This window comes from Mus caroli, chromosome 12 (genome assembly GCF_900094665.2).
Source record: "Mus caroli chromosome 12, CAROLI_EIJ_v1.1, whole genome shotgun sequence".
Classification (NCBI taxonomy): domain Eukaryota; kingdom Metazoa; phylum Chordata; class Mammalia; order Rodentia; family Muridae; genus Mus; species Mus caroli.
The window spans coordinates 103317161-103332474 of NC_034581.1; the positions used below are offsets into that span (position 1 = coordinate 103317161).

The 15314-nt window shown below is 49.8% G+C and overlaps 1 protein-coding gene and 1 non-coding gene across 4 annotated transcripts in view; both read right to left on the reverse strand.

Annotated features, from left to right (window-relative positions):
• Positions 1 to 15314, reverse strand: part of Wars (tryptophanyl-tRNA synthetase) — a 35971-nt gene that overhangs the window by 1794 nt on the left and 18863 nt on the right. For all 3 annotated transcript variants that reach the window (XM_021178740.2, XM_029484725.1, XM_021178741.2), the window contains 5 exons: positions 14424 to 14543; positions 13871 to 14053; positions 6689 to 6789; positions 4872 to 5158; positions 1570 to 1710 (listed from right to left, as the gene is read on the reverse strand). In XM_021178740.2, the coding sequence (XP_021034399.1) occupies positions 1570 to 1710; positions 4872 to 5158; positions 6689 to 6789; positions 13871 to 14053; positions 14424 to 14543 (832 nt within the window). The remainder of the gene's footprint in view (positions 1 to 1569; positions 1711 to 4871; positions 5159 to 6688; positions 6790 to 13870; positions 14054 to 14423; positions 14544 to 15314) is intronic.
• LOC115032925 lies at positions 1063 to 1166 on the reverse strand. Its single transcript, XR_003838567.1, has one exon. It is a non-coding gene; the product is annotated as a U6 spliceosomal RNA (small nuclear RNA).

Genomic DNA, 15314 nt, shown 5'->3' on the forward strand with positions numbered 1-15314 from the left:
TAAGTACACTGTAGCTGTCTTCAGACTCTCCAGAAGAGGGAGTCAGATCTCATTACAGGTGGTTGTGAGCCACCATGTGGTTGCTGGGATTTGAACTTCAGACCTTCGGAAAAGCAGTCGGGTGCTCTTACCCACTGAGCCATCTCACCAGCCCTCTTCGTTTATTATTAAATAACCTAGAAGTCCTAGAAACCTGTTTGCTAATGGGGGCCATAAAAGGAGTGCACGTGGATTGAGGAAAGTGAGCCAGAGCTGGGAGGAGTGGAGGCCATCATCAGAACACACTGTCGCCAAAGAGACAGGGAGAACTGCATGCAGTTTCCAGCCTATCCATGTGCCCTGCTCCTCTGCCTGCCTGTGCCACTCTTCAAGTGGACAAGACAAAGCCTAAAGCATGGGCAGCGGCAGGCTGTGGACAGCTGCCTGCAGCCCCACCCCACAGGCGCTGGCCTGCTGGTGAACGGGCATTTCCTCTCTTGCTGCCTTCTCACTGCCACCTCCCTTCACCACCCTTGGCGTTGGCTCCCGTGTCACTAAAACCCTTTAAATACTTACTCCCATAATCCAAGCACTCAGGTAGCTGAGGCAGGAGGATTGTCATGAGTTTAATGTAAGCCTGGTCTATACAGGGAGTTCCAAGGCTACACAGTGAGATTCTGTCTTAAATATTAACAACCAAAGACGGCTCTCACAGTGGTCAGTCAGTGCCCTGAGCTGGCTCTCACAGTGGAGTGCCCTGAGCCGGCTCTCTCTCCTCCACCCCCACAACAGTGCATGTTTGCACATTTCTCTGCTGCTGTTTCTGTGTGATGAAAAGCTGTTTTCTATTTCATAGGATTTCCTTGGAAAACATTCCAAGGCCAGGGCTCTGCTTGTCCCAACCTGCTCCCCGAGAGGCTGTCCTGGGACCATGGACACCTAAGTCATGTGCCAGTGTGCAGTTTTACCTACACTTCTCTACTGACAAGGAAGACGACCCTCTTCATGCTTGCTCTTTTGTGAACTATCCAAGGATAAGGATTCTTCCTATGTGGTTAAAAATCTGAGTGATCTTGTTTTGTTTTATATATGGGACACTTTATGAATTTGTGGTCATCTCTGTGCAGGGCCCATGTTCATCTTCTCTGCATTGTTCTAGTCCTGGTATATATGCTGTTGAAGACAGCACCTGTTCTGTTGTTTTTTTTTTTTTTTTTTCTGAGACAGGGTTTCTCTGTATAGCCCTGGCTGTCCTGGAACTCACTCTGTAGACCAGGCTGTCCTGGAACTCACAAATCCGCCTGCCTCTGCCTCCAAAATGCTGGGATTAAAGGCGTGCACCAGCATAGCCTGGCCTGTTTTTTTTTTTTTTTTTTTTTTTTTTTTTAAATATAACATCCTGCTATGTAGCCCAGGCTATCTGGGAATTTACAATCTTCCTGCTTCAGCCTCCTGAGCAGCTAGGTCTAAATAAGTATGAACCACTGTGCCTGGCTCAGCCCAGGCCACGAAGGCTGTTCTAGCAAAGAACAAGGCCTATCTGGGCTGCTGGGCTCATGTGGGTGGGTGGCAGGGCTGGGGTCAACTCACCTTTCTGATCTGCTCCAGCCTGTCGTCATCTTCAAGGAAGAAGGTCAGATACATGAAGGACACATCCACTTCACAGTTGCCCCCAAACTGCCTGTGCTCCTCCACAGTGTCTCTTCCTCCAGAAAATGCATGCTTGTTGACCTGTGCCAGCACAGAGACCAGTCAGAGTCCCATACTGTCCCTGGACATCGGTCAGGGCCCACAGGGTGGGTTACACTAGTGACTCATGGTGAGGAGCAGGAGAGCAGGTGTTTGACCCCCGTCTCCATCCCCCACTGCCCAGAGTCACAGAACAGTATGGAAACCAAAGCAGAAGGGGCTAAGATCTAGGGAAAAGCCAAAAGGTTCTTCAGAGCTGGAGGCCAACAGAGAGGATAGCAGATGGGGCTGTATCTACTGGTGGCAGAAGAGTATACCTAACCCCATGTGCACATGAGCCACGTGGTCAGAACACAGCTGAGGGAAGCTCCACTCTTAACATGGGGTGGCAGGAAAAGCCTGTTAGGGAGGCCTGCACCCTGAAATACTCGATGTGTCTGATGGTTAAGAAAGCCCCAGATGGGGCTGGAGAGATGGCTCAGTGGTTAAGAGCACTGGCTGCAATTCCAGAGGACCTGGGTTCAGTTCCCAGCACCCACATGGTGGCTCACAACTGTCTCTAACTCCTGTTCCAGGGGGATCTAACACCCTCATATAGACATACATGTAGTCAAAATACCCATGCACACAAAATATAAACAAACAATAAAGCCCTAGATGGACCTGGAGAGATGGCTCAGTCGTTAAGAGCACTGGATGCGGGCTGGTGAGATGGCTCAGTGGGTAAGAGCACCCGACTGCTCTTCCGAAGGTCCGGAGTTCAAATCCCAGCAACCACATGGTGGCTCACAACCATCCATAACGAGATCTGACTCCCTCTTCAGGAGTGTCTGAAGACAGCTATAGCATACTTACATATAATAAATAAATAAATCTTAAAAAAAAAAAAAAAGAGCACTGGATGCTCTTCTAGGGGACCTGAGTTTAATCACCAGAACCCACTACTGTCTGTAACTCCAGTCCCAGAGGATCTGGTGCCCTTGTCTGGCCCCTACCAGGCACTCATGTGATGCACAGATATACATGTAAATGAAACACGGATACACAGAAAAACAAACAAACCCAGAAACTAATAACACGGAGCTGAGCTCAGTGATAGGCACTTACTTTAACACACAGGAGGATGAGGCAGGAGGATTGCTTGAGTTCAGGAGTTCCAGGCCAGCCTGGCAACACAGAGAAACACCATCTCCAAGCAAACAGAAGAACTAATGAGAAGAGCTGGATGTGGCGTGAGCCTTTAACCCTAGCACTCAGGAGGCCTCTGCAGGTGAATCCCTGGTAGCCTGAGGCCAGCCTGGGCTATAAGGTGAGATTCTGTCTCAGAAAAGTAAGTAAGTAAGTGGCTGGCTGGCTAAATAGGTATGAATATTAGGGGTAAAGGTTACCAGTCTTTGTACCTTACAAATGATGCCTGGATTGCTAAGGTGGTTCCCATAGTCATGTTTTGCCTGAATATTCTGTCCGTGTACACAGTTCCTAGCAGCTAAGTTCTCTTGGAGAACGGCTTGGTTTCCAGGCTGCTGACTCGAGAGCAAACGTGCCCAGAGATGGGCAGATTCTGTGTTCTCCAGGCCTTCACCCACCGACTTCCTGCTCTAGGATACACACGTGACATCTCCCTGAGTCGGTGTGCTGTCTAGAAAGTTAATGAAAGCTGAGTGGGACTGTGTGGCCCCTGGTGCCAAGCTGGTCTGTCAGAAACACAGGTGCCGCAGCCTTGTGGCTGGCGCAAGAGCAGGCTTAGGCCTTGACTTGCGAGTGACAACCAGTTGGAGATCCACCTGGCAGGCATAGAAATGATTTGTGTTGAGGGGGTGGCAAAGTCCCCTTGTCTTGTTGATTACAGGGCAATATAATCAGGGCCACCGACTGTCAGCAGCTGCATTAACCAATGGCTATACTTCTTCACTATAAGACTGAGCCTGCTGCTGGAGGCGTGAGCAGCTCTGGGCTCTGGGGATTCTGTCTGAAGATCGTCTGCTGTGGTGACTGGAGCTGAGGTGGGCCTGCCTGTGACCCATCTGGCTCTGCTCTTGTGCATGCTGCTCACCTCGCCCTTGCGTCCCAGAGTCACAGACTGCCTCTACACCCAACTCCTAAACCAAGCAGAACTCTCTCTGCACACCCGGCTTCCCAAACCTGCTCTGCATTCTTCAAGTTTCAGACAAAAGCAAAAGAGAAAGAAAGATTCCCTAAGTCCCCAATCCTACCAGCTCTCATGCTAGGCAGGGCTGGAAGACATTTCCGAAGGAAGAGCTAGATATGAAAAGTCCCCATTGTCAACCAGAACTTGTGGGACTTTCCAGAAAGCTTGGGGGCCTGGCAGGAACTCTGACTATTGTATAACAACATTCCCCAAATATGTTCCTCTTACTCCACTTAGACTTGTCCAAAGGAAATGTCAGTGACTTCCTGTAGTCGTGAGGGCTCACTCACTGGCAGCTCGGCACTGAGCAACAGCACTGGGCTCTGCACCATGTGGGAGTATAAACTCCTTTCTAGTTCTAGTTTCCAAATGACTTGTAAATATTTACCAAGTACCCACCCTGTCAGATGGGGCCCAAGTAGACATGGCAGTCCTGTTGGAGGGAACTTCCCAGTTCTGTCCAGGAGAGCACTCAGGAGGATAACAGGCCTTATCCTGGAGCAGTGTGCCAGGGCAAGAGCTCTGCACTCAGTGGCCAGACTGTCTCCTGACTCTCTGCTTCAAACAGTGTGGCCGGCCAGGCATAGTGGCACATACCATCAGTCCCAGCACTCACAGGGCAGAAGAAGGTAGATCTCTGCCACAGTCTGTTCTCAGACTCTGCCTCAATAAACAAACCGGCAGTCCCCGAAGCTGGGGGAGAAGGAAACTCAAGCACGGTAACTGCCTGCTCAGCCTGATGCTCAGAGGAGCATCTTCTACAGAAATACCGCAGGTCTCTGCTTCTGCAGCAACATGCTGGTGAGAAACACAGAAAAAATGAAATAGGAAAGCCTGCAAGCTTTCACCTAATGTAGGGGATCAAAGACTAACAAACTCCCAAACACCAAAAACCAAAAGCCCAAACTTCGATCTGCCCAACCTGAGCTCCCTGCAGTGTGCAAGTGGGTGAGGTAGGGGTGGGTGGGGCTGAGACGCAGCACAGCTGTGAGGGGAGCTGTCTGGGACCATATGGTAAGCGAGCCTTCATGCGTCCTGCTTCTCCCAAGCTCACCTTGCTCTTGATCTGCTTGGCTGTGTCAGTGAGGAAGATGGAGGAGTTGGGGTCACTGGCACTCATCTTGGTCTGAGCGCCCTGCAGGGCAGGGAAGAAGGTCGAGTGCAGCAGGGCAGGTTTAGGATGGCCGATCCTGGGAGCCACGTCCCTCGTCATTCTGAAGTACGGATCCTGGTCAATGGCACACGGGATGAGGCACTGGATATCTGTCCTGTCTCGGAAGATCTTCGGGAAAGAGTTGCTGAACGACGGCGCGGCCTGGACAGCAGGAAAACTGATCTTCCCTGGAAGAGGGGAGACAGTGGTGTGTGCTGGGCCGACCTACTGCTCTAAAGAGGGGAGACAGTCGTGTGTGCTGGGCCAACCTACTGCTCTAAAGAGGGGAGACAGTCGTGTGTGCTGGGCCAACCTACTGCTCTGGGGAATGAATCCAGTTAAGGCAGTCCGCAATGGTTTTCCTACCCCCCTGGAAAAACTAAAGAAGGCCACAAAACACAGAAAGGGAGATAAAGCCTAGCCCTCCCCAAGTCCCATCAATTTCTTCATGGAGACGGTCGGTGTGCTCAGCTGTGTCTACACCATGCATGGCTGTGGAACATATTCTCCTTCAATGTATCAGGCTGTCATGGCCACCAGTGCCACCACAGTGGTCATTCCCAGGAGCTCGCTACTCTTTACAACTCCATAGCAAGGCATCTCCTTCCTTCTTACAAATGTGAATTCAGGCTCAGGGTGTTTCTGTGGCCTGCTACAGTGCACAGCATGCGGTGCCTGAGTGAGGACTGAAGTCGGTGCCAGGCAGGCAGGGCAGTGACTCTTCACAAGACACCGCTCCTGGACTGCTCACCTCAACTGTGGATCACCCTGATGGCAGGACCCCAGTGTCACGTATGTCTCAAGAACATGAAGATCACGCTTCACTTGCTGGCAATGAATTTGACTGAACCATCCAAGAGGAGGGGAGGGGACAGGAGCAGGCAAGCACAGACAACAGAGGCCTCTCACAAGTCTCAAAGAGATGATGGCCTACAAAGGCCAACACATTGGAATGACAGAGACACGTAGAGGACATAATCATGGTTTACAGTTGGCAAATACTGTATCAGTGTGTGTGTGAGACCGTGGGAGGAGGGTACAGAGGGGTAGGAGGGGCCTGCAGTTAGTCAAAATCCCCCCCCCCCCGTGTGTGTATGTATGTATGTATGTATCTTATCTATCTATCTATCTATCTATCTATCTATCTATCTATCTATCTATCTATCTATCTATCTATCTATCTATCTATCTCAGAACTCATTATATAGATCAGGCTGGCCTCAAAATCAGAGCTCTGCCCACTTGGCTTTGAGTGCTAGGATTAAAGGAGTACATCACCATACCCAGCTAAAAATTCTTACAACTGGAGAAACTGGGGCCCAGCGAACACTCCCACAAGAGAGCAGCTGATCCACCTGTCCTCCTGTAACTCTCCTGGGCCCTACCAAGCTCTGTAGTGATTGGGGTCACACCAGCACGTTGGAGAATCCCAGTCAGTCTTATGTCTGTCTGTCTGAGTCTGGTGGAACACCCATCTCTGGATGTTTTATATGAAGTGCTAGCATCTCAGGTCTCTGAGCAGGCACGTTACCAGACACTTGGGCTGGGCATGAGGCTCAGTGGTAGCATTTGCTACATCCATGAACCTATCCTTGGAATGCACACCTATCTGCACACACCAGGTATGTTAGCCCACTAGCTCAGGCTTTGGTGGTGCTGCACTGTGCTGGCTAGCTTCCTCTGAGCTCTGCCTGCTGCCCTCGGAGGGGTCCTCTTACCGATGCAGTCACTGTCCGTAAAGCCAAAAATGCCTTTCACTTGGTTGAAGGTGACGTGCTTTTGAATCTTCACCACGTTCCTGTAGAAGCCCGGGCTCTGCCTGCAGAGACAAGCAGAGACACACCCGAGATGAAAGGCAGCAGGGCTAAAACTGGGCAGCAGAGAGGCACGGTGCCAGAAACACACTGGGTACCACACGTGTCCAGGCCCTGGATAACAGGAACATACGGAGAGGTCATCTGTCGGCCTACAACTACAGCAGCCCCACCTCTAGCCAGTGCTGGGAAGAGCTGTGGAAGGGTCAGAACAGAGGTAGGCACAGAGGGCAGAGCTGACAGAATGTCCACATCTCAGCATGCTGTGTGCATCTCACAGAAGAAGCCCCACAACTGTCTGCTGACATGACAGTGTGTGGGAAGACACATGTGCCCAGCTGGAATGCTCTGGAACCGATGGGTGTGGCAGAGGGTGTGCCCTGTGCAGGTGCTCCTCCAGCATCTGGCAGCACCACTCCCCACTCCTGGAGTGGTGCTCTGTTCTTTGGTCAGGGCTGGAACCATGCCCAGCCACAGCCACAGGATGGACCATACTGTTTGGTGTGAGGGTCATGGATATGATGCTTAGATCCGTGACAGCTGTTCTGACACAACAGAGCACGGAAATGAGCAGAATCCAGAGTGCCACCTTCTTTTTCAGTTTTAGTTATGAGTGCACTGCCTTCATGTATGTATGTGTACCATGTACATGCTGAGTGACTACAGAGTCCAGAAGCCTCTGAGACATGTCCCTAGCCCCCACCTCTGGTGGCACCTTAGACTGGACTTGTTGACAGCACTGCTTTCTTCAGCCTAGTCCTTTGCTAGGCACTGGAAACACAGAAAGGGGGGAAGTGTGGACTGAACGCAGGGTCTGGCAGGAGCTATGCTAGAGGCTGATGAAGTGGAAACTTACGGTTCTTTGTAAAGTTGGTCAGATGGTGTTCTGCTGGGGCAAACGCATGAAGGAACGTTTGTTAAAGTGGACAGAGGTGAGAGGCTAAGGCCGACTGGCGAAGGAAGGTTTCACTGAAGCAGACACAGGAGAAAGGATTTTCTGCTAAAGCAAGCACGTGAAAGGACATGCGATGAATTCTTTGCTAACACCACGCATGTATTGGTTTGTCTTATAATCTCACAGTTGAGCTGCATTTGTCAGATTCCATACAGAGAAACAGAACAAAAACTTCTGGTGGTGTGCTGCAGTTTCTTGACACTTCTGAGGACTCGGGTGATTAGATGTACATGCTGAGGTGATGCACTGGCGGACATGTGATGTTTGGAGGGTATAAATAAAACTGAACGGAGTGAAAGAAACAGAGCTTGCCTTGGTGGTACAGCTGGGCAACGCTTGTAGGTTTCAAGTCTTCACTGATCTTTGCTTTCCTGAGAACATCTTCTGGTGTTCCTGCGGACTGAGGCCTGACTGTCTCTGCTAGGTCGACTCACTGCTGTTTCTATCCCGACTCTACCAAACTGCACTGCTGGTGTATCTGAAGTGTTTGCCAGTGGATGGAGCTGCTGCTGCTGACCTGTGAACTGAACTGCTGGTTTCCAGACAACACAGATGGGAGTTGCTCCAAAGAACCTTTCTAAACAGGTCCACTCCCCCTGTATCCTTTCTTCCCCAGTACTTCTGGTGGGTGGTGGGTAACAAGGGAGGTTAAAGGCTTTAAGTACCATCATTAAAAATAGGATTTGAGGGGCTGGTGAGATGGCTCAGTGGGTAAGAGCACCCGACTGCTCTTCCGAAGGTCCAGAGTTCAAATCCCAGCAACCACATGGTGGCTCACAACCATCCGTAAGGAGATCTGGCGCCCTCTTCTGGAGTGTCTGAAGACAGCTACAGTGTACTTACATATAATAAATAAATAAATCTTTAATAAAAAAAAAATAGGATTTGAAAAAAAATTAAAGTTACAGGCTGAACTCAATGTGGAATTTAAGTAACACTGTAACGGCAGTAGGGGCAGGTTAAGGACACTGATTTGTGAACAGATTAAGGAATGGGTTGCACCTTCTCCTTTTCCTCTTTTCTTCAAGGATTGGCTTGCCTGTCTCCAGCTAGGGGGTGACACAGGACAATGGCCCTTGTGAGATGCTAGTACCATGCTTCTGGACTGAGCATTGGGCACAATAAATGTCGGTATCGGAATTAGAGAGATGGATCCGTGGTTAAGAGCACTGGCTGCTTTTCCAGAGGACCTGGGTTTGTCCCCAGCATCCACGTGGTGGCTCACAGCCATAAGTAGTTCTAGTGCCAGGATATCTGAAGCCACCTTCTGGTGTCTGTGGGCACTGCACGCATGTGGTATACGGACACACATGCAGCCTGTGGATTGTGAATGAGACTGGCTCCCAGAGGCTCATGCATTTATATGCTCAGTCCCTAGTTGATGAACTGAGTGAGGATGAGAAGGTGTGGCCACTAGGAAGTTAGTCACTGTGGGTGGGCTTTGAGGTTTCAAAAGGCCCCATGGACAAGCATGGAAAGCTCCCAGCCACTGCTTCAACTTCTGTGTGCTGCCACCTTCCCGCCATGATGATGATGGTGTAAGCCTCTGAAAGAACTGTCCTGATCATGGTGTCTCTGTACCGCAACAGAAACCCTAAGACACAGGTAAAACACTCAATACACATGAAATGAAATTCTCACCCATCACATGTGTGGTACTCTGTTAGAGTGGCAGAAAAGCGCCTAAGGCGCATATGACGTGGCACAGGGACAGGCACAACCCCCTTTGACAAGTATGGTCCTGGCTTCTCAAATGAAGGCTGAAGCCTGAGGCTCCAGGTCATGGTCACAGGCCCTGAGCATACAGAAGCTGAAATCCAACCAGGTTCACCCAGCCTCAAAGCCTGGGCCGCCTTCTTTTTTCCCCTTTCTTTCATCATGCCTGAGCTCTGGGCAGCTCAGATGGAGTGTGATGGAGAGCTCCTGGGTGGCTCTGGGCAATGGGGCCCGGGACTAGCAGAACAGGGCACGGCAGTCCACAGGGTGCAGGTCAGCAGTGGGTATTCTCTGGAGCTTCTACTTAGTAGCCGGCAGAGGCTCATGCACTGGGAGAGCAGGGTGAGGGCAGTGTAGGAACAGCCCTCCATCTCGTTATGCAAGCGACAGAACAGTGCAGGGCATAACCTTTGGGAAGATACAGTCTGTCTGCTGCTAAGACAAGAGCCAGTGTGTGCAGCAGGTCTTCTGGGAAGCAGCAACTATGAGCCACCGAGGAGACCTGCAGAGGTGTCAAGCATGCTGGGGATCAAGATGCCTGCAAATAGATCACCTGCACATTGGCCTTCTAGCTAGATCCTGCGGCACAAGACGTTCCCTTGTCAGAGCAGAATGGAGCCCAGTTTCCCAGTGGGGACAGCCTCCACATGATTGTTACACTGCCTGAGACTACACATTAACAAGAGGGATACCTGACTGTGTCGCCCAAGTGAACAACAGCCCCAGGGAGACCTTCCTTCCACACATGGGCTGCAGACGTGGAAGACAGTATAGTAGGTGCCCAGCATGGCTTGAAGAGCATCGACTCAGAAAAGTCCCCACAGGCCTGGCAGCATGGGCCATCATCTCTAACCCATCTCCAACACTGTGACCTCACTGTCAACTAATTATCTGTTAACTGGCCTTCCCTTTAGAAGAAAAACTGCAGAGGCTACAAATGTAGGTTCTAGTCGGACACTTGCCTAACACTCATAAGGCTCACAGTTCCATTTCCAGCAAACAAAAGGTAAACCTTTAGGTACTTGTGCCTAGTGGTTGGGTGACTACTTCATTGCTTGCTGTCATCAGCACTAACCTGTCCTCTAATAGATGATAAATAAATTATCTGTGGGATAGAGGAGCAGGTGGAGTAAGAAGGAAGGGCTTCGTGTGCTCAGGTGGCCTGTGGATGCAGTCAGGGTGAGGCCAGCCCCTCAGCGAGCTCTCTTGTATACCCCATCTCACCAGGGCTACACCCTCCACAACACAGAGGTTGGGAGAATGAGACCAAGCTGGAGCAGAGCTGGGGCTGGAGCACTGGAAGGAAGGTCCTCTCTGAAGTGTGAGCAGGAGGCAGGGAGAGGAAATTCAGACTATGTCCTTCCCTTCTGAGAAGAGCAGAGCCTGGCTTCCTTGTATTTGAAGCCCCAAAGGACCAAGAGGCTTGTTAGATCACAGATAAGATTCTAGATTAAATGTAACCCAGGAGTAAACGCTCAAGTGTTTAAGGAAATTCTTGCTGGGTGTAGTGGCACACGATCATAACTGCAGTCCCCATAACTAGTTCTTGGGATCCAAGGCCAGGGCAGCATAGTGAGACCTCCTCTAGAGATGAACACAAAGAGAAGAAATTCTTAACAGGAAGGATGTGTTTTCTAATATTCAACTTTACCCCATACTCTTAAAGCGAGACAGAGTTCTGACTGGGCGCAGGTGAGCAGCAGTTAGGAGCTGAGATCACCAGACATACAATGTCATGCTTGGAATGTGCCGGGAAGAGCCTGTGGTCTGTTCCCTCCTCTTTACTCATTACCTGCATAATCTTATTCATAGATTTGCTACAGACTTTTGTTCTCATTTGGCCACTGTGCTGGCTAGTTTTGTGCCAACCTCACATAAACTAGAGTTGTCTGAAAGGAGGGAACTTCTAGTCAGAAAATGCATCCGTAAGATCCAGCTGTAAGGCATTTTCTTAATTGGTGACTGAAGGGGTCCAGTCCATTGAGGTGGTGGTGCATCCCTGGGCTGGTGGTCCTGGGATAAGATAGCAGGCTGAGCAAGCCATGAGGAACAAGCCAGTAATTAAAGTAGCACGCCTTCATGGTCTCTGCAAAAGCTCCTGCTGCAGGTTCCTGCCCTGTTTGCGTCTATTGTGACTTCCTTCAATGACCGTCTACAACATAGAAATATAAGCCAGATAACCCTTCCCTCCCCAGCTTGCTTTTGGTCCTGGTGTTTCATAACAGCAACAGAAACCCTGACTAAGACCGCCACAGACATTTAAGTCCAGAGAGGGCAGACTTGTAAACTGTCCATCAAATTGGAGATGGCAGTGCTGCTGAAGGGAACACGGGGTCAAAACCACAAGCTTGTGTGCTAAAAGCAAAGTGAGCTCTTGTCCCATGCTGGGGTACCAGGTAAGGCAGGCGTGCAGAGAACAAGGGCAGGAGGGCTCCAGTGGTTAAGTCTGCTGCACAGAGCAGAAGCTGCATGTGAGACAGCATTCGCACTGCCTCGGCCCCCTGGGAGGCCGGTCAGAGGAGGAGGAAGAGGGGGAGGAGGAGGAGGAGCAGCAGCAGCAGCAGCAGCAGCAGCAGCATCACTTGTGCACGAGTTTAAGGCCAGCCTAAGCAACACATGGAGAGCCTCACAAATGAAAGGTATGGTTACTATGTCCTGCCAGCAGCCTGCCCATGAGGGAGAGCGGAGCCTGTGAGGGAGGTGTGTCCGTGCTGAGGGTGGAGCACTTCCTCAGCTATTCTGAGGAAGGAGAGAGGCTGGCACATGTGGGACAAGTCTGGTGACTGTGTTACCACAGACCACTGAAGACCCACGGTCAGATCTTCATCTTAGGTCCACTTAAATTCCTCCCAGGACTGCAGAGTCTCCATGTTCACATGGAATAATTAGAAAAAACAAACAAAAATAACCCCACAAAAACCAGTCTGACAGGAAAACCTGAAAAATTCACCTCTGTGTGTTGGGGCAGGCAAATGAAAGGGTTCAGCTGGTACAGTGCTGCTACTGAGCCTGGTCTGAATTCGAGTCCTAGGACCTACACTGTAGGAGGAGAGAACCGTCCTATAAGATGTCCTCTGACCTGCCTACTTAAACACATTCTTCTCAATAAATAAGTTAAAATATAATTCAAATATATGTATTTTTTGAGACAGTGTCTCATTATTCAGACTAGGCTAGCCTCAAACCGAGAGAGATCCTTCTGTCTTTCCCTTCCTAGTGCTACCATTAACTTAACATGTGCTATCAGAATAATAAAATAACAAAAATGTTTACACATTTTTTAAGGATTTTCCTAGCTGGAATAAAGATCAGTTTGCTCTGCCTCCAGGAGACAGAGTTGCTACTTGGCTTTAGGTATTTATAAAGGCAGCCTGGGCAAACAGTAACATCCCAACTCCTCTGGGCCCCTAGGACCCCTCTGTGCTTTCTCAATCCTGCCTTGGCCTAATCATTGGCTGTAACACTCATTATACAGGAGGGCACAAGCTCAAAGCCCATCCAACCTGCTGAGCCAACTCCCTCGAGTGAAGACCCACATCCTCTAGTGCTCAGGACTTGATGCCTCCCAAGTCCCACCATGGTGGGAGAACACACCCAGGGCCTCACACATAAGAGATAAATGATCTACCACTGACTCACACTCAGCACTCAAGAAATGTTTATGGAACTAAAGATTATTCACTATAATACGTTATTTTTGAGACAGGGTCTGACTATGGGGCCAACTCTATCAGTAGCCTGTGTATGGGATTAGAGGTATGTACCACAAGGGTTTAATCTCATTTTTAGGATGGTTACTAGCCCCCTCCCCTCCCCACTTTGTTTCTTCTCACAGTGTCTTGCTATGTAGCCCTTGGATAGTCTTGACCTCCCGACCCTGTTTTCTCAGGCCCTGGAGGAATGGGACTGACTGTAGGTGCACACCAACACACCTGCTTCCAATTCTGATTATTTTCCCACACTTTGTAATCACTGGGGATGAAGCGCAGGAATGAAGTGTGGGGATTTAAACATGGTCAGTGCAAGAAATGCAACTGTGCAGAGGATAGGTGCCACTACCTCTCTGAGGAAAAAGTCACACTGAAAGCAATAAGGCTATCAAATTCTTAGACTCGCTGTCCTTGGACACTACAGTGCAAAATCCTTCCCTATGACAGCTGAGGTGAAGCCATGACAATTGGGCTTCATGTTTGTGATTTTGGTAGACAGGTTAAGGAGGTAACAGTACTCTCTAACATTACTTACTTCTTTCTATGCACACACACACAGCTCTCTACTTCCCAAATTACTGCTAAATAAAACCAAGACTCCAGATCATAACAGAAGAAAAACCAGGCCATACCCACGTCGAGCACTCAGGTTGGTCATGAGGTCTGCACCCACTTGCTCAGAAGGCAGCCAAACGTTCACCTTACCCCATATACTCAAGGTCAGAGAAGATGAAAGTTTTGTTGATGTCGAAGCCACAGGCAATGATGTCCTTTGCATTTTCCACTGTGTAGCTGTATGCCTGCTCCAGAGTCAAGTCCTTCCACAGGTACTTCTCGTCATCAGACATCTGGATGACCAAAGGCACATTGAACACATCCTGTAGCCACCTGCAAAACACACGAGTGACTGCCTGCTGGAAATGCCCTGCAGCCAATCCGGGGACACTGAGGGCGGAGACCCCAGGAAGAATGCCACTTTGTATGTGAATGCCAAAACATCAGGTTTGGACTACAGTGGGCCTACTGTGGCAAGGACAAGGAGCAGGAAGAGGAGTGGAGTAGGTTTAGTTGATTCTGTGGTGGTGTGATCCCCCAACATACCTGGCTCTTCCAGAGTGAGCCCAGGTACAAACCCAGTGAACAGAGACCACAGATAGCACAGTCCTAGTCCTGGCAGCTCAGCCAACAGCTGCAGCCCTAGCTTCTAAGATGTTGTCACTGCTGCTTCACTAGGCCAAGTCACATGAGCAATCCTTACTTTGTGAAAATAAATGGGACGAGATGACCCAGATGCATTGCTTCGGAGGAGGGGCCCCTGCCCGTGTACAGGTAAAATGGCTTCTTATTTTCATAGGCATCCAGAATTTGATTCATATCTCTAAAGGAAAAGAGAGAGAAAAAAAAAAAAAAAAAACAAAAAAACAACTGATTTTCTGGCAAAAGTCCCAAAACCCTGAAGCCCCTTTGGCAGTGAAAGGTGTGGGGAGATGAATGCCACAGACAATGGCCAGTTTCATCTCCACGGGAGGGAAATACGACGACACAACTCACTCTGGGATGGCTCTGTGAACTGTTTTTGGAAGCCAAGACATGCAAGTTAGGCATGATAACTTCCTAACAATAGGAATAATAATAAAATCTGGGCCACATGTGACAACCCATGCCTTTAATCCCAGTGCTGAGGAGGCAGAAGCAGGTGATCTCTGAATTCTGAGGACAGCCTGGTCTACACAGCGAGCTCCAGGACATTCTGTCTCCAACAAACATTTTAAAAGATGGGCACTGGGACTTCCTGGGATGCCTCCAGTGAGCACGGAAATACACTTTGTTCTTTCTACAATCTTTGGGCCTGTGAGACTCAGTCAGTACCATACACTCCTCCTCTTGGGGATGGGAGGCTCAGTCAGTACTACACACTCCTCCCCTTGGGCGTGGGAGACTTAGTCAGTACCATACACTCCTCCTCTTGGGCATGGGAGACTCAGTCAGTACTACACACTCCTCCTCTTGGGCATGGGAGGCTCAGTCAGTACTACACACTCCTCCTCTTGGGGATGGGAGGCTCAGTCAGTACTACACACTCCTCCCCTTGGGCCTGTGAGACTCAGTCAGTACCATACACTCCTCCTCTTGGGGATGGGAGACTCAG